Source organism: Chaetomium tenue (assembly GCF_020726465.1).
Source record: "Chaetomium tenue strain MPI-SDFR-AT-0079 chromosome Unknown F5144scaffold_5, whole genome shotgun sequence".
Classification (NCBI taxonomy): Eukaryota; Fungi; Ascomycota; class Sordariomycetes; order Sordariales; family Chaetomiaceae; genus Chaetomium; species Chaetomium tenue.
The window spans coordinates 3,049,482-3,070,530 of record NW_027117333.1 but is presented as its reverse complement, the minus strand read 5'-3'; the positions used below and the strand labels follow the sequence as shown (position 1 = coordinate 3,070,530).

Genomic DNA, 21,049 nt, shown 5'->3' with positions numbered 1-21,049 from the left:
GACTTTTACTCAGTTCTACACGGTATCAATCCCACGACTGCACGGCTTGCGAGGAGGATCCTCGACTGGCTGATGGACTCGGGGAGGCTGCCGATGTACAGCTTGGCCAGGAGGCTCGAGCTGGAAACGGCGGCCTGAAGCGCCCCCGTTCGGAGGCCAGGAGGCCTCCTCTCTTTGTATACGTAGACTCACCAGAACGCATCGTTCCTTGATTGTTGGTAGGGGTTTTTCACCCGGCCCGGGAGGGCACGGTTTTCCTGTACACTAAATAGCAGAGGGTCCGGCACGCCCTAGGGCATAGCGGAGTATGAATAATAATAAATAGTCTTGCTGTTTGTTAAGAACTAGCCCTAGGAGAGTCGGGCAGCGAGGAGACGCCAACAGGCCAGGATTTGAATGTATGTATTTGTAGAAACTGAATATGAGAAGCGCGAATGCTGCGAGTGATACCAGCGGTCAGAGTGCGTCTTGCTACTCTTGTGTTTTGATAACGTAGGTAGCGTCGGCTGTTGAACAGGCTGGTGTCCGACGGCTTGGTAGTCGTCTTCGTTCTCATATATATGCAGTGGTTCGGGACTTGTTAATACATTCTAAACATTACAACCATGTCTTCTAAGGACCTAAAATAGATGACCAACGAAGTCCATTTTCCCAACCATGACCTGAATCAGTTTAGTAGCCAAACTAGAATTCCCAAACCTCCAAGGCATATATATCCATCCAACCACCACACTGATAGCAGCAGACAGCATCCTGAACGAACTATATCCTTCTCAACCTGGGTTCCAAGCCCGGCTCTATCCTGATCCATCCCAACCCATCTGGAGCCTCAATGTGAGGAGGACCCCCAACGCCAAAATCAAAACCACAAACACCGTAATAAACACATTCCCGCTCAACAATACCATTTTCTCCTCATCTCCCTCTTTTTTTGAGTGGGCCTTGCCCTTTTTACTTTTCCTATTTTTTTTCTTTTTTTCCGTTTTCTTCGCCATGTCCTGGCTCGGCTTAGCAACGGCGGGATCCGCCAAGTTCTCGACCATTTCGTGCGTCTCCGCAGGCTCGTCAGACCCCTATTCCTGTGTGGCCTGGTCATGGTCCTTGAAGAGATCCTGCACGCTGCCGCGAGATGTCTTCTTTTTGAATCGTTGACGCGGGATTCGCAGCGAACCGCCTGCGTCGGCGCGGTAGTTGAGTGGACGGGGGTCGTTCTTGATGGTTTTGTTGTCGGGTTGCGGGTCGACTGTTTGATTCTTGATGGTGCCCATCGTGTCGGCGCCCTTCCCCACGCTGGCATCATGCTGCACCTCGGCGGCGCTGTCGGTCTTCATCTCGCCAGCTGAACCGTTCTTCTTCACCTCATCGGTTTTCGATTCAGCAGCCGCACCATTCCCATCCACAACCGCGGCCTTGCCCCCCTTCTTCTTTCCCTTTGATTTTTTCTTCGCTGCGACCTTCCACCCAGCCGTCCCCTTCTCTCCCGACGTACTCGCCACTCCGTCGGACAAGTCCGCAACCTGATGTTCGCTAGGAGCGGCACAAACCTCCTAAGTCTGCCCGTCACCGTTCGCATGGTCGCGCCTCCGCCCCGCTCCGACCCCAACTCCGCCGCCGCCGCCGCCCCACGTGGAACGGGGAGTGGCGGTCCGGGTGGTGGGGGGAATCCACGGCGATACACGCCCGTTCTCAGGTCCCGGGCGCCGGCGGATGACCGTCCCGGAATAGTCGGGGAGCAGCCGGACGTCGCCTTGGTCGCGGAGCCGGCCGTTCTCGCCTTCGTTGTATCGCGACCGAAGGTAGTCGGCCTCTTCGAGTTGCCGGAAAAATGGTGAGTCCCATTCGTCGGACAAGGTGGGGATGCGGTTGCCCTCAATCACCGGGCGTGTAGCAGCGGGTGGCTGGGTGGGTCTCGTAGGCTCGATGGATCCGGAAGCGCGGGAGTTCGAGGTGCTGAGGTCGCTGGAGATTACGCTCCGGACAGGGCTGTCAGGCCTGGCCTCGTTATGGTCCGGGATGGCGGTGGGCGGCTCCTGTGGCTCTGGGTCTGATGCCACGTCGCCGAAGGTAATCCGGCGAACAGAGCTGTCGGACCTAACGCTGTTATGGTTCGGGATAATGACAGGCTGCCCCCGATTCTCGTCCCCATCTTGTGGCTTCTTCTTTTTCTCGCCATTAGGCGGCACGTTTCCGAACGTTATCTGGCGAACAGGGCTGTCCGGGTCGATTGTGCGGCGGACGGGTGCGGGCTCCGGGATGCGCACCCGGATGGCAGGAGTGACACCGGTGCTCGCAGCCGAGCTGTGAGAGGAATGGAACGAATGGTTTGAACTCGGGATGGTTGTCGTGAGGTCCTCGAAGGCTTCATTCTCCGAAGGCGGTTTTGTCTGCGAATATGCGCCGCCTCTTCGGTTCTCGCGCTGAGTTGAGACATCTGCGTCCGCGTTGTGGTTCGCGGGCGGATATGGCATCGTGTATTGTTGCACGAATGGGTCTCCCTGCTGAAAGAGAGGGCCTTCCTGAGGGTAAAATCCGTTCCAAGGCCCATGGGCATGAGAAGACGAACCCGAGTAGCCGTCGAACTGCATCGTGCTCTGGCTGGGTGTGCTTCCCGTGGGAAGATCTCCATCAATCCCAGGAGGCGGGTTCCCTTGAGCAGCCAGCTGGTAGCTCCTTTCTGTTTCCCGGGTAGAGTGCATCCTATACTGATAGTATCGAGAAAAGAAAGGATATGTCACCCTGGCGCGATGGAGTATTGGGTGGCTACGGGCCAGTTCACCCGAAGCCCGGACGGCCCGGTGCGTGCTGTCGTCGGCGGCAAAGCGACCCAAGGCGTAATATATGCCTTTGGCGGACCGCTGCACCCGACAATCCTCCACATGACCGTACTTGGAAAGAGAATCGGTCACCGCAGCCTGGGCGTCGCTGGAGGAGGCACTACTGAGGTCCATGGGTCCGACGTGGACGCTCCGGGACTTTTGGAGGCACCGCCCGCAATGGCACGGCTCGAACCCTCTCTCCGGGGGGGCCCCGAGGTATGCACCCTTGTTCGAGCACTTTGGCGACGGGCGTCGGGTGTAGCCGCGCGGGGTCTTTTCGCCTTGGGTTTGGGAATGGCCCCGCGAGTTGGAGCCCGACGCGACGTTGTTGCCGTGTTCCGGGGCTCGAAGAGAGATGCTTGGGAGCCGCGAGGGTCCCACGCCAGCCACGCGCGCGGCGAACGAATGCCCCACGGGGAGCGGCGGAACTGGAGCCGACGTGGAACGCAGGCGATGGTTTGTCGATGACGTATCGACATTGATTTCACCATCTAGTCTAGTTAGTTATATAGTTTGAATAAAAAGATGGGGGGCGGAAGGACGATTAAAAAGGAAGATCTTATATCGTACGTACCGTCGTGTGCCCGGTCGGGCAATGGGTTCCGAGCGCCATCGGAATTGGCGGCAAGGTGGTCTTGGGTCGCTTGAGTCTGGTAGTGATGGTACCAATGCTCAAGGGTCCCACGGAGAATGGCGAGGGCCGCCATGTCGCAGTCAGCGATGTTCTCGGTGTCGGGTGGCGGCAGGATGCCCAGAATGTCGGATCGTTGATCCCACGTATCGAGGCGACGACGGTTCTCCACAGCCGTCAGCCACCTATAGCCCCAATTCTCGATTTCCTCGCGAGAGGCATCGTCGAGGGGTGGCTGAGCGGCCGAGGGATCGTTCTTACCACAGGCGGGATTGGCCATCTTGGTTGAAATTATCTTGCTGAGGATTGACGAAAAGTCGCTGTCAGTGGCAAATTCAACCCATCATGCACGATGGGCAACAGCAAGCGCAAAAGGATAGATTAACTGTACTTACCCGGTCGAGAAAAAGGGAGAATGCGCGAGGAAGCGAAGAAAGGAGAGGGCGCAGGGAGAACCAAAAAGCGATGGTGGTGGAAGAAGAAGGAGGCGATGGGGTCGCTCGGATGGCAGTGGGTTTTGAAGGCAAGAAACAGAGGTCAATGCTCAGTCTGATTAGCAGTGTACGGGGGAACATACGATGGATCACATTGGTACGGGTTACATGAATACGGAACAGCATAACTTGGTTAAGCGCTTTAGGTTCACTCAGGTTCACTCAGAAGACCGGGCGCCCTGGCAGACTATCAGGAGACTGCTGAAGGCGGTTCACGGCTCTGTACTGTATCCGAACAAATGACCTGACCCAGCGCCTTCTTTCTGTTCACCAGAACCTAGGTAGACCTGGCAGAAGACACATTCATATGGATCCACACCCTTCCGCTGCCGCAGCAACTGCAGCGGCCACTTGCTGCCCCAGCGCCTTCTTGCTATTCACCGAGAACCGAAAGTAGACCGAACAGAAGACACATGCATATGGATCCACACCCTTCCGCTGCCACGGCAGCCACTTGCTGCCCCATGCCCTGCCTTCACCGAACAGAGGCAGCGGAGATAGCACGGCATTTCGAACAGTAGGGTAGGTGTGGTAGAATGTTTTAATTCAGCGCACTGACTTCTGGTAATTGGTACAATGAGTAGAGACGCACGCCACAGCGTAGAGCAAACGGTCGACATTTTCCGCCAAGAGAGCCCTTAGTAAACAAACAGCAACAAGACAATTTGCCCCCCAAGCAGAATAAAACAGCCATGCAGGCTTGTTGTATTCAGCTAACTCATTTGGGCAAATCGTTGAGCATCTTCAGAATCTCGGACTCATTCTCTCCAGCCGCCACTTTCCCATTGTTCCAGTCAACAGCCTGTACCAACTGATTAGCCACGCCCACAACACGCCAATACACAACAATAAGTAATAAACCTAAACTACAACAAACGTCCAAATCCCAGTCTAAGTCTACCAAAAAAAAAACCCCGGGAAAAAAGAAAAAGGAAAAAAAAAAAAAAAAAACATACCACAGGCCTCTGCAAGCTCTCCACATTCTCCGCGAACCGCCTCAGCGCCTCCTCCTGATCATCCGCCCCCTTCACGATCGACCCAACCCTCGCCTTGCCGACATAATCCAAGATAGTGCGAAGCTGGTCGGCGGTGGGCGGGGCCTCGGTGATGTCGAGCTTGAACTCGGGGCGGCGCACGGCGTTGGACTGCGCCGTGTGGTCGCTGGCCTGGTCCTCGGTGGCCGTCTCCGACGCCGCCGCCGACGCCTGCCGCAGCGCGGCCGCTACGCGGACGGAGACCGGGGAGCTCGCCTTGTGGAAGAGCGTGATGATGTCGAGGGGTTTGTGCTGGTTGGGTTGGATTAGTCATCGTGAGAGGGAGGGGGAGGGGGGGTTGTTATGGTTGTTTTAGGGGGGTTGGGTTGATTGAGGGGCGTGGAATGGTGGGTCTTACGAATCGAAACATTTTGGGTGGTTATTTGGCGTAGATTGTGAATTATGGCTCTGTGGTTTTGATGGATTTTGGGGTTCTTGCTTGTTTTGCAGCAAACGGATGAAGCGATGTTGAATTGAATCGCATATTCAGTGGAGCACAACGGAGCTTGGGCCATGCGGCTCCACTTGCCGTCGTGGGTTTCAGTGCCACACAACTAATCCCTGAATAAGTGCTTTCCCGAGTCATTCATTTCGCCCAAAACTCATCAAGAAATATCACCCATGACTCGTATATCTATGACGTTCTCTAAGTACACCTCCGTCAGGGTCAACGAACCAAGTAGAGCAGAGTTTTGGCAAGGGGACGAACATGTGGAGGTGTAAGCAAATCTATCGTCCTTCTCCACAACTCGTGCTTGATCTGTGGTGGGGGTGATGACGTCGAGTTGGAGAACTATCATCCATCTCATCTACAAAAGCAAGAGGTGGTGCAGATTCACTGCTTCTCAAAAGTCAAACCAATTCATCAACTCATCAATTCTCCTTGTAACTTTGAGCCATCGAAATATCACAATGCAGTCAAACGTCGGGAACTCCCAGGTGTATGAGGCTGGCGACCGGCGCAATGCCAAGGCCTCTGAGACGGGCTCGGGAACCCGCTATCATGAGGGTCCAGCCAACGCACACCTTCAAAATGACCCAAGTAGGCCTAGACCTCCTCAATGCTAAAAAATAAATGATAGCTAACAAGATACCAGAGGATCAGAGATCACTCTCCAACCGAGCAGCCGCTGAGGTGAGATGCTCCTGACAACCGGCTATGCTGGTCTAGCGAAGAGAAGACCCTTGCACTGCGATGGTGGACTAACAATGGATGATGACGTCAAGGTGTCCGATGAACAAAAAGAAGAGTCCCAGGAGACGTCACTACACAAGCAGGACCTAACACTTCCGGTAAGAGAAAATATGCTACACTTGCTAAACAAAATAAAGGCATCTCTCAATTGCTGACTCCATGACCTTTGCGTGCAGGCCAAGGTACACGGAAACGAGCCCTCAAGAGGCGCCAAGATCGACGCTGAGCTGCAGGCAGAGGACGAGGCGGTCTTGAAGAAAAAGGGCGAGAACATGCCCGGGAAGAAAATGTAATGCCATCAATTGAGTTACAATGATGAAATTAAACCTTCGCATGATTGATTGGTCATTCATGGCTCACTCACCGCTTTGCCGTGATGAGCCGAAGAAGGGAAAAATGACCGCCGGTGAGGAAAGAGGCTTGCGTCAGCCAGCCATTCATTCCATGTTTGGTTGGCGAGGTTGTTAGTCATCAAGGTGCTTCGGCCCCCAACGCTAACAGCTGCATCCTTCAGGGTGCTCTTTCCTGTGCCATAGAAAATACAAAGGAAACGAATTCCCCTGGTCTGTGTTATTCCCAGTCCCGTCCTAACTTGCCAAATGAGACCTTTCAATTAATTGAGCAACGTGTGCCTTCTTTATCGAGCCAACTCAGCGCTGTTGTCAACGTCATCATCGCTAGCTAAACAAGCACCTATCAGTTACCTCCCTTTACCTGAGCTAGAATCACAACAACAAATATGACTTCGACCGATATCCCTCCACCCGCACCAGCCGTCGTCGAGAGTGCTACTCAAACAACGCCTGAACCCGCCCACAACTTCGAATATACTCCCTTTGCATCAATTGCTCCCTCACTCGCAGAAGAACCAATCATGTCTCCCCATCGTAGCATCCTCACCGTCCACACCTCACTCCTCTTCGATCCTATTCAGAAAGCGTTTCTCGAGAATGTCTCCGTCGAGGTCAACACCCTGACTGGTGCCATTGTCCGCCTCCATCACCGGAACACACCGGATCTCACTGCCCCCTTGTCAAATCGTGACATCGACCTCCGCGGCAAAGTTGTGTTCCCCGGTTTCGTCGACTCGCACACCCACATCTTCCTCCACTCAGACAGGTAAACAACCCCCCCAACCCTCACTTACCCCCAACCCTCATCTGCCCCACACCCCCACCCACTTTACCAACCCTCCCTCCGTCACCTCCACCCCCCCCTCCCAAGCCCCAAACCCCAACTAACCCCCTCCCCCCCCCACAACAGCGACCGCTACCACTCAGTACAAATGCGCGACGAGTCCGCCGTCGAGCGCATCGTGCGCGCCACCAACCACGCCCGCGCGGGCCTCATGGCCGGCTACACGACCTACCGCGACCTAGGCACCGAAGCCCTCGGCAACGCCGACGCCAACTTCCGCGACTGTGTCAACCGCGGCCTGACCCCGGGTCCCCGCCTCTTCGTCGCCACCGAGGCGCTCGCCAGCTCCGGCGGGTACGAGATCCGCACGGAGAGTAAGCTGGCGCGTGGCGGGCCGTTGGGGTTGAGCTTGCCCCGCGCGGCGGATTTGGTGGATGGGGTGTGGGCGGTGAGGGGGGGCGTGAGGAGGAGGGTCGGGGAGGGGGCGGATGTGGTCAAGTTTTATGCGGATTATCGGAGGCGGGTCATGCGCTTCCCGCCGGATGTGCAAGGGCCGGGGGGCACGGTGCTGTTTCCGCCCGATCGGAGGGAGAGGAATCCCGCGATGGTGCTGTTTTCGCAGGAGGAGATGGATGCGATTGTCGTGGAGGCCAAGTTGGCGGATATTCCGGTCGCTGCGCACGCGGCGGAGACGAGCACCGCGCTGATGGCTGCGAGGGCGGGCGTCACGACGGTGGAGCATGTGTTTGCTGATCGGGATGGGTGTATGGAGGCGATGATGGGGGAGATGGTCAGCAAGGGGACGATTTGGGTGCCTACGCTCGCGACGGCCGAGGAAGGGTTTGATGAGGAGAAGTACAGCAAGTGCAAGGCCGCCGTCAAGACGGCGTTCGAGAAGGGTGTGAGGGTCGCCGCAGGCGGTGATACCGGCGTTTTCAACCATGGGCTGAACTGCAGGGAGATGGAGATCATGATCGAGGCGGGCGTTCCGGTCGAGGATGTCCTGGTCGCGGCCACGCATACTGGGTGGCATGCCTGCGGTGGTGACGCCTCGGGGTTCCGATTCGGGTGGTGGGACGAGGGCAACCGAGCCGACATTGTCGCCCTGGACACCGACCCGCGGAAGGATGCCAAGGCGTTTCGGAAGGTCAACTTCGTCATGAAGGACGCCCGGGTGTGGAAGCGGGATGGCCAGCCCGTGGACATGGTTCCTGCCAATGCGTGGCCGGAGGAGGCTGCGCAGTCGAGCGATGAAGAGAGCACGCGATGCAAGCAGCAGCCGGCGAAGATCGCGAACCACGTGGCGCTGAGCATCCGCGGCTCGGGGAACCCGACTCCGGCTGCGTCTGATGTGGGCTGGGAAACTGACTCGTTCGACGTCAAGCTCGCTTGAGTAATTCTATCCTTGGGCCGCTGGGTTATCTGCGACGGAGGGTTGTATAAAACGGCGCTGGTAACACTAGACCGCCTGTCCGCCGGTTCGGATGTCCTGGAGCCTTAGTATTTGGAGTTAGAGTTAGAGAATCGTTCATAATCTCGGTTTACGACATCTACCCACGGAATTGCAGATTTACCCAGACCTACCGCTTACACTCATGATTGCAGTGCCACTTGGAATTGTACCTACACCCAAATTGCAGAGCGGGCTTTATCGCCTACATTCGCCCCTGCGCATGGGTTCGTATTAGGTACGGATCCGAAAGCCACTTCTACGGAGCACTGCTTCATTTCATGAAAGCGCCCTGCATTGGGACTTTGGAGAACCGATCTGTGCTCTGTGTTCTCGCTGTGTCCGATGAAGTCTCACGGGACCACGTCCCACAACCACAATCTCTTACCTTGGGAGTGGAATTTGGGACAGCGTCGCATGAGAACCTCGGCATAGACTGATAGGACAATCGAGGAGGACGGTACTCGAACAAGTCTAACGGTAACGTCCAGTCCGTGACCCGATATAGACTTCCGCGGATCTCGACATATCACTGCTATTTTGCGCAAGAAACGGTACCTGTGGGAGAACCGGGAAGCCCTCAGGTAGTTCATTGATGTTCCGTCCTCTAAAATAACAGCGTCGAGTAGGGGCGGCTGGTGTTCTTTGTCCCGGGCGGGCCGTGTTGCTAAAGTAAGCAAGCCCATTGATAGTCAGGGGTCAGTCAAACAAACCTCGACCCGTCCCACGGCACGCAGTTGAGTGTTTCGCAAGGCAAACACTTCTAGAGTACGATCCCAAGGAACGATTTATTCTGAAACGGCATCCACGCTACCAGGCACGCAAAGTCCGCCATGTGAGCATGCCGCCTTGCCATCAAACCTCAACCACGCGACACGGGACCAGTTACACCATTAGCCTTTGTACCAGCAACCCGTCCCGGTGACCAATTTCCGAAGTACTAAACCGCCACCATGCCCCAGCCAATCTTCCAGCCCTCCCAAGTTTCTGTCTCTTCTTTCCTCCCCTTCCCAACTCCCATCCCACCCTCACCACCACCAACATGAGACTCCTCCCCACTCTCCTCGCAGCGGCCCTCACAATAGGGACCACCGCCCTACCCCCCTCCCCTCCCTTCAACTCCAAGACCTTCGACCCCAAAGCCCTCGACCCCAAGCCCCCACCCCCCTCAACCACCACCACCATCACCAAACGCAACCCCCTAACCTACGCCCCCCCCACCTGGGACAACACCTCGCTCACCCTCCTCGGCGAGCGCTTCCTGCTCTTCGGCGGCGAGTTCCACCCCTTCCGGCTGCCGGTACCCTCGCTGTGGCGCGACGTGCTCGAGAAGACCAAGGCGCTGGGGCTCAACACCGTGTCCTTCAGCGTGCCGTGGGCGCTGCTCGAGGGCAAGCCCGGGGATTTTCGCGCGGAGGGGGTGTTTGATCTGGGGGGGTTTTTGGAGGTGGCGCGGGAGGTTGGGGTTTGGTTGGTGGCGAGGCCCGGGCCGTACGTTAGTGAGTGTTTTCTTTTTCCTTTTCTGTTCTGTTGACCTTTGCGGGAGAGGGGTTGGTTCGGGGTGGGTTCAGTGACTGACCAGGGGGGGGTGTAGATGGGGACTTTACTGGCGGTGGGCTGCCTGGGTGGATTCAGAGATTGAAGGGCCATCCGAGGACTGCGGATGTGGATTATTTGGCGGCGACGGATAAGTAAGTGGTTCCTAGCTTGGAGGTGTTGTGAGGGCTGCTGGCTGACGCGCGGATAGTTATGCGGCGAACATTGGGGCTATCATCGCCAAGGCTCAGATCAACAACGGGGGAAAGGTAATATTGTATCAACCGGAGAGCGAATACAGGTAGGTACCCATATGTTGACGGTTGAGCTGCGATGACAGAGACTAACAAGTGTAGTGTCTCGAGAACGCTGATCGGATTCAACTTCCCGGACCCCGGATACATGCAATACGTGGAGAACCAGGCCCGTAAAGCAGGAATCGTGGTACCTTTCATCAACAACGACGCTTGGAACGGAGGGCATAATGCGCCTGGGACCGGCGTGGGCCAGGTTGACTTGTACGGCCAGGACCTGTACCCCCTTGACGACGACTGCGATGATATGGCATGGGATCGGGGCTCGCTTCGGGAGAGTCTGTATTCCATGCACCTCAACATCAGTCCATCGACGCCGTACGCAATCCCGGAGTTTCAAGGGGGCGCGACGGACTACTGGGGCGGCTCCGGGTTCGCTCGCTGTGCGGAGAGGTTCAACCACGAGCAGTCCCGGGTCTTTTACAAGAACAACTTTGCTGCCGGCGTCAAGATTTTTAACATCAACATGGTAGGACTTCCCCCAAAGAAGCTCTAGATTATGGCTAACACGGATAGATATACGGAGGCACCAATTGGGGAAACATGGGTTACGACCGTGGATACACTTCTTACGACTCTGCTGCTGTATGGCCCTTTCTCTCCAACATACATGTTCTGCCCCTAACCACAAGCAGGCCATTGCCGAAGACCGCACCATCACCCGGGAAAAGTACTCGGAGCTTAAACTCCAAGCCCAGTTCTTCAAGGTGTCCCCGGGGTACCTCGAGGCCACCCCTGACCTCCAGCCCTCGGCGGGCTTCTACACCCCCAACAAAGACATCACAGTGACCGCCGTCGTCGGACCCAAGGGCTCGTTCTACTTCACCCGCAAAACCGCGTTCAAGGAAGCAAGCCCGGTCAGCTACACCATAAAGCTGCCCACGTCCAAGGGCGTGATCACTGTCCCGCACCTCGGCGGCAGCCTGACCATGCCCGGCCGCGACACGAGGATCCACGTAACCGACTACCCTGTGGGGAATACCACACTGGTGTACTGCACGGCCGAGATCTTTACCTGGCAAGAATACGAAGACCAGACCGTCCTCATATTGTACGGCGGGATGGGCGAGACACACGAGCTGCTGATGAAGCGGACTGCCATCGGCATGTTCACGAAAACCAGCCCCAACGTCAAAACCAAGCAGGAGGGTCCGCACCTGTACGCGCAGTGGACGGTGACAGACAAGGAGGAGCAGTACATCCGCGCCGGCAATCTCTACATCTACCTCATCCGTGAGTTCACCCCAACCATGCCAACACCAACAGCACACTCCCAACTAACCCCTACATCACCCACCTAGCCCGAGAAGCCGCCTACAAATACTGGGTGACCGACCTCCCCGGCCACACGCCCCTTATAATCCGGGGCGGCTACCTAATCCGCTCGGCCGCCCTCACCCCCGACGGCACGCTCACCATCCGCGCCGACTTCAACCAAAGCGACGCACTGGACCTCTCGCGCAACACCCCCACCACCCTCCTCGAAATCATCGGCGTGCCCCTCTCCGCCCTCACCCTCACCATCAACACCACGCCCACCCCCCACACCCTCAACCCGGCCTCCCCCCTCAGCGCCTCCACCAACAACTGGCTCGCGCGCACCGACCTCCCCCACTTCACCCCGCCCCTCCCCACCCTCTCCACCCTCCCCTGGCGCTACCTCAACACGCTCCCCGAGCTCCACCCGTCCTACTCCGACGCCGCCTGGCCCGCCGCCAACCACACCACCACCAACAACACCTACCTGCAAACGCCCTCCACGCCGACCTCCCTCTTCGCGTCGGATTACACCTTCCACGCGGGCGGCGCGCTGCTGTACCGGGGGCACTTCACGGCGCGTGGTGGGGAGACAAGCTTGGCGATGCAGACGCAGGGCGGGGTGGGGTTCGCGATGGTGGCGTGGTTGAATGGGACGGTGTTGCCGTCGTCCGGGGATGGGGATGGTGGGGGAGGGGGGTGGGCGGGGAATAGGAGCGCGTCGTGGCGGCGGGAGGAGTGGGCGGTGAGGTTGGTGCCCGGGGCGGAGTATGTGTTGACGGTGTTGGTGGATAATATGGGGAATGGGTTGAATGGGTTGGTGGGGGGGGATGAGATGAAGGCGCCGAGGGGGATTATGGATTGGAGGTTTGGGATGGGGGGTGGGGGGGAGGCGCCCGAGGTGAGGTGGAAGGTGACGGGGAATTTGGGCGGGGAGGATTATGTGGATAAGGTGAGGGGGCCGTTGAATGAGGGCGGGTTGTTTGCGGAGCGGATGGGCTATCACCAGCCTGGTGTGCCGGAGGGGGAGGGGGGGTTTGTGGAGGGGAGGAGTCCGCTGGATGGGATTGATGAGCCCGGGGTGGGGTTCTGGAGGGCCGAGATGACGCTGGATATTCCGGGAGAGACGTGGGATGTGCCGTTGAGTTTCGAGTTTCCCGCGATTGACGCCAGCGGGGGATCTGGGAAGTACCGGGCGATGTTGTGGGTGAATGGCTTCCGTAAGTTCTCTCTCCCTCTCTCTCTCGCTCACATACACTCTCTCACACTCTCTCTCACACGCACACCCCCGTCCTTCCTTGAGTGATTGATGCTTTTGTCTCAAGGAGATTTCACAACTGAATTCGCCGTACCCCCGAGACATGCATCGCATATGCACGGGAACCTACATCCTTCAACATACCTCATCTCACCTAATCCGCCGCTGTACCACCTGACCCGTCAGACATATCCCAATACTAACAGACACCTGCCGATAGAATTCGGCCGCTACATCAGCCACATCGGCCCGCAGACGTCCTTTCCCGTGCCCGAGGGCATCCTCAACTACCACGGGACCAACACGATCGCCATCGCCATTTGGGCAACGCAGCCCGGCGGAGCCCGTCTCTCCTCGCTCGAACTAAAGGCCGGGACGCCAGTGCTGACGGGTCGGCAGCCGGTTATCAACGTAGCGGCACCGGCGTGGACGGCAAGGCCCGGGGCGTACTAAACTAGTTAAATGATTCCCTTTCCTGCACTTCCAAGCTATTTTTGATTAGTTAGTGGTGTAGAAACAGTCAGAGATTTCCCCTTTTCGTCCTTCCGGTTTGGTCTCCGGCGGGGTCGCGTCGCTCCCAATCCGGTACGTCGTGCAGTTTTTTGGCTTGCAGTAGCCCGCGTACCTGCATGCTTAGACTGAAGACCTGAGAGGGGTATTCTGCGCGGCAAGACAGGAACAGGTCTAGTTAGCCTTTTGGATGGGGTTAATATTTGCGGTGAGGCAGTCACTTGACCCCGGACCCAGTTAGTTCGCTGTTGCCCAAGCCGAAAATAAGAAACATCGTGTTTCGGCTCACTACGGGGCACTCTCGGTTGTCGCTGTGCCCTGTCTGGCTGGCCGCTAAGCTTGGCCGGGCCTTGGTGGCTTTTTCGCTGCTCGTCATCATCTCGCTCTCGCGGGAGGTCAATGTGCCGGGGTCGGAGGGCTGCGGGGGCGGGGGAGGCGTTGCAGAGCAGAAGAGACATTGGTCACCAGCAAACCCAGCGACAAACCCAGCGACCCAGCCCGGGCAACCGGGCTACCGGGCTACCCATTTGGTCACTGTGCCTGACCCGAATGTGGGGAGCCGGGGCGGCAGTGGCGGATGTGAGAACCAAGGCTGCGAGTTTGCTCGGCTTGGCGCGTGAGAACGGGAAAGGGGAAATGAAGGAACCCGCTGGCTTCTTTGACCTGAGCGTGCTGGGTGAGACATGATGCACACCGTGAACCTTTGTTGGGCTCACCGCTGTCGAGCTGGATGCCGAGTCACCCCGAACGGTGGTGGGATGGGATGGTTTGTGTGTCAGCGGAGCAATATTTGGTGATGAAAGCCAAGGAAGGACCTCACAGCCCCGAATCGTATTGCGAAAGATCCGGAGTGCCGGGCACCCTCAAGAGCAGAAAACAAGGCAAGATTTATCAGCGGCAGAACGGGCGCTGGCTTGCAATTTCTGCGTTGCCACGCGTGACCGTCAATTGCAACCAGCCTTCATGGCTAATACGACGTGACGAGCTGAGCACGTTGAAGAAGGGCTGCAAGGGATGCGCAGAAAAGGCGGGGGTGGCAGCTTGGAAAGCTGGAAAGGTCCAAAGTCCCGGGGTGGGAAAGGGAAATGGAAGGGGAAGCAGCGTGGAAAGGTTACATTGGCAAGGGCAAGGGAGCAAGGAGGCTAAACCTGATTGAGACTTACAAGCAGGCAGCGCCAAGGATCACCAGATTCCGAGAACCATTGTGCAGCGGCAAATACCGCAGGGTCTAAGGGTCTAAGGATTGCTAAAACATCGGATGAGAGCATAGCTCTGAGTCTGGACTGGGCAATGAAGATAAGCCATCGGAACGTAAGAGGTCAGGCGAACACCCGGGGTATTGATTTGGCCCGAGGGGGCAAGAGGGTCAGGTCACAAGATGATTGGAAGGATGGGAAGGAGCGGGATGGAGGTTGACACTTCCAAGTTTTGAGTTCAGATTTGTTTCGAGTGCTGTTACTCTTGTGTGTTTCGCCAGCGCTGCATGCGACCCGACTCCTAGCTATGTGACATGCGAAGATAAGGCAAAGAAATAGTGGTATCGTAGTGTATGCTCCCTTCCGTGACTCCGGCAAATGCCAAAAACATAGGGAATGCGTACACCGGCCGTGTCCGTGTCCGTATCCAGGTCCAGGTCCCAGGTCCAATTTCCATCCAATCCATCCATAATGCGGGATCCGTCCATCCTCCCAGTAAACCCAAGAGGTATCTCAAAAGGAAATCCCAATACCGGCTGTACCAGCCAATGCAATGCAACGCTCACCACCGCCAACCCATTAAACAAGATAGAGTAAAAAAAACAACCGCAGAAGAGTAGAATGGCGAGATCAAAGCTCAGATCTCAAAAGTCTCGTCCTCTCCGGCCAACTCAAAACCCGAGTTGACAAAGACGATACCCCGGCGCTTCCACCCGCCGCGCCGGATGAAGGACTCGGCTGCGTCGGCGTCATCATGGCTCGGCCGGGGACGGGGTCGCGACCTGAGTGCGGGCGCAGGGGCCAGGCCGAGGCTGAGACCCATTTCCTCGTCCGAAGGCTCACTCATGCTGAAGCTGCTGTCGCTGCTGGCGTCGCTGGGCGTCGGGGAGGGAGCTCTCCTCATGTTGTCGCCGGCGGAAGCGGCAAAGGCGGTGGCTTTGCTCATGACCGGGGTAGGGCCATTGTTGAAGCCAAAGTCGAAACCACCATAGATGACGGTGCTTTGAGTCGGTTGGTGGTGGGAGGTTGATGGCCGGCGGAGAGCCTGGCTGGAGCGGGCGTGTCGTAGCTCATGCGGCTGGTACGGCCTAGAGGTGCTATCGCTGAAGGCATCTTGGAGCGGCGGAGACGGGCCCGAAGTAAGAGATGGGTGCAGCCGGAGGGGGTCCCAGTCGATAGAGAGGTCGGTCCTGCGGGAGCTCGTTGAGTCGAGCGAGGGCCGACCCTGCGAGCTGGCGTCGCTCGGGACGTGCCTGTGGTGGTGGTGCATGTCTTCTTGGCTACTGAGAGAGTCTGCGGTGCTGCCCTTGCGACTTCTGAGGTTCTTATGACTCCGGAAGCTGCGGAGGATGCTGTGGTGACAGTGATGGGTTGGGCTGGGTTGGATGCCGCACAACATCACGCGGGGACGTATGGACTTTTAAAGTTGTTTGGTCGTCGAAGGAATACTATTGGGTGTAGTTGGTAGTCGACTGTTGCCGGTTCGAGTTGGACCAGATATGCTTCATGGCTCTGTTGGTGATGTGAAGAACTGAGGGCTAGGCAAATCCAAAGCCGGAAGGGGTCGGGAGTGTATTATACGAAGTAAGCAAAAGCAGGTCCTGCAGGTCCCCGCATGTCCCGGAGCCTTTGTGCCTGATGACAAAGTTCTGGGCCGATGGGTCCGATCGTCAGATATGACGGAAATGTGGTACCTTGCAGGGTTCCAGGCGTCCAGGGACCAGGGATTGAAATGGGGAAGAGAGAGAATCGAATGGGATCGGGTGAATATTGGCGTGTGGCCGACCAGAAATGGCAAGACCGGGTGTGTGACCTGTGTTTTAGCTGCACACCCTCTCAGCCATGCTGCAGGAAAGTTAGGGCCGGCCCAGAGTCAGGGCCCGAAGGCGTATGCGCAGTAATTTACTCGGAGATCGGAGCTGGCATCGTGTTCCCATGGCAGACAAAGCCACTTCATCAGCACATCAGCAGCCGTAACCGTAACGGCAACCACGGCGGCAGGAAAAACAATAACTCTTGCGCCAACAAGACAGCCACACGAATTGTTGTTTCTGACACACAAAGAGCCACGTTCCTGCTCCTGAAACCGTCATCGAGTTCAAAAGGGGTAAACCAGCGCCGCTCCCATCACATCGATCACCAGAAGCGGCGCGCAGAAATCGACCACGTCGACGTCATGAAAACTGCAAAAAACAGCAGAAACATCCTTCAAACCCCACCGCCCAGACACCGAAAAAGTCTGGGCAGCTGGAAGCAGGTGGGGCGTTGAGCAAGCGGGGCTGCTGATCTGTGCACCCCGCGCACGTCCCGCAGTGCCCAGCCCAGAACCAGCCCTGGAGCATCCTGTTCCCAGCCTGCGCATCAGTGGGTTTGCCCCCTCTTGCCCTCCAGGCGCATAGACTCCGACCTGGGCCCGCGGCCATCTCGACCCGTTGTGAACGGGCAACAACTGGGCAAAACCTGGGGAAAATCCACTCTCCAACTACACATACCTCGATGGCCTGGCCTCGCCCAACGGTTAGAGTAGATCGCAAACAGGGCGCAGCGGAGCAGGAGACACTAGTTACGATAAGCAACCCCAGCGATCGTAAAGCATGCGCGAACAGTTCGGTCGAGTTGTCGTCCCCTCACCGCCTCCATGTCTCCCGATCCCCAGGATTTCTGCTGCGCCAGGGACGTGGCAAAGAGGAGCTCATTTCGCGACCGCGTGGCATCTGCTCATGGGACCCAAAAGCCCCCTCGAGGTTTTTCTTTGAAGAGGAAAGCCTCCTGGAATCATGATTGGCAGGTTCTAAATTGGGTATTAGCCATCAAATGCACGACTTGTTCCAGCGGTGCGGTTGATCCGCCGATCGCTTGTCGGATGCCTGTGCGGAAACCCTCGAATAGGAGCCGCTTTCCCGCTGCTTGGCACCGAGATTGAACTTGGCACCGACTTGTGGTTACATTCGAAACACGACAAGCCAAACAGGAAACAGGGCATGGGCCACCATCGAAATCCCCGGCTGGGTCGGTCTCGTGGAGAGTCATGACCCGGCGGAGATAAACTCCAGCGTCCGAACATCGAGAAATTGCCCTGTCATCTCGTCTTCGCCATCGGTGGTTTCCGATGGGCACTTTCGACCCGGAACACATTGGGAGCCCGGGCGCCCGGTCTCGAATTCTCACCTCCAAGGGTTCCTCGTCGGTCCCATCTCTGAGCATAAATTCTGCTTCAGTTGGTCAACGGATCCTTACCAGATCGCATGATCCTGGGGCGTCAGAGTTTCTGGGCGTTGTCGTCAGTCATTGCCAGGGGCGGACGAGCACCAGTCTGAATCATATCTGAATCGCATCTGGAGACCGAATCGGGTGGTCTGGCATGACCGTTGAGCAATTGTGGCGCCGCAACAGCTATTTGCCACCGATGACAATTCAATCATGCCGAACAGGACCGGAATCTAGCCAGGCCTGCCAAACCCCGATTACTATTCAACTTTCCATCTGGCACTAAGGAGATAAGCCTTGCCATGACGCACTGTCGGGCACCGCCGCACTGTCCTGAAACATGAAGGAACCCCGAGTGCTCCAATGAGAATTCCTCGATGATGCAAGCACAAGTAGCAAACATACAAACAAGGCGCTGAAAGGAAGGTGGCCACAAAAAATTGTGACGTTTCTGGACCACCCGAACGGCCGCATTCCTAGCCATCACAAGTACCCTTCTTTGTATCCTTTCTTCTCCTGGTCTTATTATCCCAGAACTCGAGTTCCCGCCGCGGCTCCCAGCAGCCGCCATTACCGACCCATTGTTCCCGCTGCGCAGGTACCCGTGTTGCCGTGGCAGATCTGCCCGTCTCAGGTAGCCCGATGCTGCAGCCAGCCTTAGACATAGCTGAATGCAAACTGCGGATGTAATGAGGTCGTTTTGCTTAACACGCAATATTGAAAGCAATAAGCCGGCCAACTCCCCGAGCCTCGGCGCTTTGTTTCTGTAACACCGGCCGGTAGCCTGAAGAAATGTACCCTCCCCTAGCCCGGAAGGTTCTGGCCGAATGGTTTATGCATCGCCTCGAAGTGCTGCGTATGGCCGAAGAACGAGCGGGCGTGAGAACGGTATGTGACGGCGAACTCTAGCTCAATCCGGCATGAGGGGTATTGCCCGATCGATATGTGATCCCTCCCATGCAGGACTCGAGCTGCAGTTTGCGCCCACGGTTCGGTGCAGAATCCCTGCAGAGGAACTTCTGAACTATATTAGTGCTGACCTCGCGATCGGGACGCGATAAGCAAACCCGATCTAGAGGGGCCTTTTCCCCGCCAGTGGCGTGAATCGGCAGCATGCATCCCAGAACCACCACACATCACGCCTTCTTCCTCTTATCGCGCGTGGCTTGGTCGTAGGTATGGCCTCTCATAGGATACCATCGCTCTCCCCCTTCAGCCTCTTGACCCGCTTCTGCTCCCAGTTGTCGTTATCCTTGGCAGACAGTCTCTACACACAAACAAGCACATTAGCCATCACTCCTCACTCTCCAGCAACCCCTCACTCCCCAGCAACCACCCCCCAAAAAGTGCAACAACACGACATGAGTAACGAACGAAAAGAGAGAAAACGTACGTAATACTCCTCCCTAATATCCACCTTCCTCCCCGACCCCGCCCTGCCCACACCCAGCTCCTCATCGCGGGTAAGCGTGCGCACGCGGCGGTCGTGGCGCTCGTAGCGGATCGCCGTCGCGGGGGTCAGCACAAAGGACGCGCCCACGATGACGGTCAGGAAGGGCAGGCCGAACAGCAGGAACGGCCGCCGCGCCATCTGCGCCCGGTACCGCGCCCCGAAGCTGTTGGCTGCGTCGCTGCCGGCGGGGCGGTATTTGCGGTTGGGGAAGACGCCCATTTTGGGGGTTTCTTTTTTATGGCTTTGGCTTGGTTCCTTTGGGGGTTGGGTTGGGTAGGTTCGGTTGGGTTCGTTTGTTCGGTCGTGCTCGTTTGGGGGAGGGTGGTGTGGTTTGGTGATGTGGACGTCGCGGGTTGCGGGTCGACTTCCCTGGTCTTGGAGGGGAGGGTTTGGAATTGGAGCTTGGGATTGACTGACTTCTCGTCAATCAATCAATTGCGTCGTTCGTTCAAGCTTTGGGTGGGGCGAGGTAAGGGCCGACGATTGGTAGGGTTAGGGTTCTTCAGGGAGGAACAACAGCTATCTACCTACCTCGTAGCGTTGGGGAGGTAGAGGTGACCTGGAGGTCATAATGTTTTCCTTCCCTTGCCGTTGTGTCCTATCTCTACTATCACACTACTTCTACTATCACAAGGCTTACTACTATATCGGCTTCTATACGAACGTCGGTCGCTTCTATTTAGACAAAGCAATGACATGACGTAGCTGATCCCATAAACCGAGTTTCCGGTGCGGCACAAGAATGAATACGGCCACCAATGGCACATTTCCTTAAAGAGTGGCGGGGGCTATGAGAGGAGAGCAGATGGGAGCGGTGATATATCCACCAGAACCCCCGACCCCCGGCAGTGCCTCCTCGCCGTTCTTTTGCGTAAACGCATTGCTAATATAATACAATGTGCCTTACCATAACTTAAATATCCGCCATTACCTCCTTGAAACATGTGTGTAAGTGCCGACCTGCTCATAATGCCACAGGGTTAGGGTACCCCTGAATCATGGGCAGCAAAAGTAAACAAACAAGCAAGTGAACTTGGTAGCTCTAATTTCCTCTTGCAAGCAACCGAAACGGCCGTGCTTGGCTCTTATAAAACTGGCTCTGCAAATATATCAGCGCAGACGATATATTGAACTCAAACGCTGACCCGATTGCCACATCCAATCCACACGCCAACACACGAATCGCAGGTAATGGTCGATCAAAGAAGGAGAGCGAAGGGATTTCTTGTCTACTAGTACTCAATTGTCTACGAAGAAACCATTTCGTGCTTTTGTATGCCAGCTTCATGCTCGCGTCCATCCTCCCGTCAAGAAGCACCGTTTTCCCATCCCTCGCTTCTTATCCCCAAGACAACTCTCTCTTAGCGTCTCTCTCTGCCAGCGGACCAGTTTTCCCGGGGGCCTCTGGCTGCGGACGGCTTGGGGTCTGGGCCTCGCTGCGCTCGATTGCTTGGGGACCGGGGCCAGGACCGGGGCCGAGGCTAGGGTCACGCGAATGCCAGCCAGGGGGTTGATATATCTCATCCGTTCGGCTGGCAAATTGTTCGTTCTTATGATCTTT

General features: G+C 56.8%; 9 protein-coding genes across 9 annotated transcripts; 5 read left to right on the top strand and 4 right to left on the bottom strand.

Annotated features, from left to right (window-relative positions):
* Nucleotides 1–939: 939 nt before the first annotated feature.
* Nucleotides 940–3,727, bottom strand: F5144DRAFT_654653 (uncharacterized protein; the record flags this gene model as incomplete). The annotated part of the gene is made up of 3 exons (XM_066793106.1): nt 940–1,517; nt 1,677–3,307; nt 3,391–3,727. The coding sequence occupies 3 exons, from the start codon at nt 3,725–3,727 to the stop codon at nt 1,074–1,076; spliced, it is 2,412 nt and encodes an 803-aa protein (XP_066641747.1). The 3' UTR covers nt 940–1,073.
* Nucleotides 3,728–4,464: 737 nt separating this feature from the next.
* Nucleotides 4,465–5,443, bottom strand: F5144DRAFT_578769 (thioredoxin-like protein). The gene is made up of 3 exons (XM_066789279.1): nt 5,334–5,443; nt 4,898–5,227; nt 4,465–4,743 (listed from the first exon to the last, which is right to left on the bottom strand). Exons 1-3 carry the CDS (start codon nt 5,343–5,345, stop codon nt 4,660–4,662), a joined length of 426 nt encoding a protein of 141 aa, XP_066641746.1. The 5' UTR covers nt 5,346–5,443; the 3' UTR covers nt 4,465–4,659.
* Nucleotides 5,444–6,733, top strand: F5144DRAFT_578768 (uncharacterized protein). Its single transcript, XM_066789278.1, has 4 exons — nt 5,444–6,017; nt 6,073–6,110; nt 6,203–6,268; nt 6,347–6,733. The coding sequence occupies exons 1-4, from the start codon at nt 5,750–5,752 to the stop codon at nt 6,461–6,463; spliced, it is 489 nt and encodes a 162-aa protein (XP_066641745.1). The 5' UTR covers nt 5,444–5,749; the 3' UTR covers nt 6,464–6,733.
* A 311-nt stretch (nt 6,734–7,044) lies between these two features.
* F5144DRAFT_549672 (uncharacterized protein) lies at nt 7,045–8,700 on the top strand (the record flags this gene model as incomplete). Its single annotated transcript, XM_066787596.1, has 2 exons — nt 7,045–7,289; nt 7,434–8,700. The coding sequence occupies 2 exons, from the start codon at nt 7,045–7,047 to the stop codon at nt 8,698–8,700; spliced, it is 1,512 nt and encodes a 503-aa protein (XP_066641744.1).
* Nucleotides 8,701–9,799: 1,099 nt separating this feature from the next.
* F5144DRAFT_494633 (glycoside hydrolase family 35 protein) lies at nt 9,800–13,575 on the top strand (the record flags this gene model as incomplete). The annotated part of the gene is made up of 8 exons (XM_066786045.1): nt 9,800–10,256; nt 10,352–10,448; nt 10,505–10,594; nt 10,659–11,076; nt 11,124–11,192; nt 11,243–11,840; nt 11,909–13,084; nt 13,343–13,575. The coding sequence occupies 8 exons, from the start codon at nt 9,800–9,802 to the stop codon at nt 13,573–13,575; spliced, it is 3,138 nt and encodes a 1,045-aa protein (XP_066641743.1).
* Nucleotides 13,576–14,315: 740 nt separating this feature from the next.
* On the top strand, nt 14,316–14,864 carry F5144DRAFT_594391 (uncharacterized protein; the record flags this gene model as incomplete). The annotated part of the gene is made up of 3 exons (XM_066790570.1): nt 14,316–14,382; nt 14,484–14,704; nt 14,757–14,864. 3 exons carry the CDS (start codon nt 14,316–14,318, stop codon nt 14,862–14,864), a joined length of 396 nt encoding a protein of 131 aa, XP_066641742.1.
* Nucleotides 14,865–15,445: 581 nt separating this feature from the next.
* On the bottom strand, nt 15,446–16,356 carry F5144DRAFT_305821 (uncharacterized protein). The gene has a single exon (XM_066783921.1). The coding sequence runs from the start codon at nt 16,225–16,227 to the stop codon at nt 15,466–15,468; it is 762 nt and encodes a 253-aa protein (XP_066641741.1). The 5' UTR covers nt 16,228–16,356; the 3' UTR covers nt 15,446–15,465.
* F5144DRAFT_305879 (uncharacterized protein) lies at nt 16,264–17,319 on the top strand. The gene has a single exon (XM_066783922.1). It carries the CDS (start codon nt 16,486–16,488, stop codon nt 17,095–17,097), a length of 612 nt encoding a protein of 203 aa, XP_066641740.1. The 5' UTR covers nt 16,264–16,485; the 3' UTR covers nt 17,098–17,319.
* A 1,902-nt stretch (nt 17,320–19,221) lies between these two features.
* On the bottom strand, nt 19,222–19,707 carry F5144DRAFT_493312 (cytochrome c oxidase assembly protein COX16-domain-containing protein; the record flags this gene model as incomplete). Its single annotated transcript, XM_066785966.1, has 2 exons — nt 19,222–19,302; nt 19,429–19,707. The coding sequence occupies 2 exons, from the start codon at nt 19,705–19,707 to the stop codon at nt 19,222–19,224; spliced, it is 360 nt and encodes a 119-aa protein (XP_066641739.1).
* Nucleotides 19,708–21,049: the final 1,342 nt, after the last annotated feature.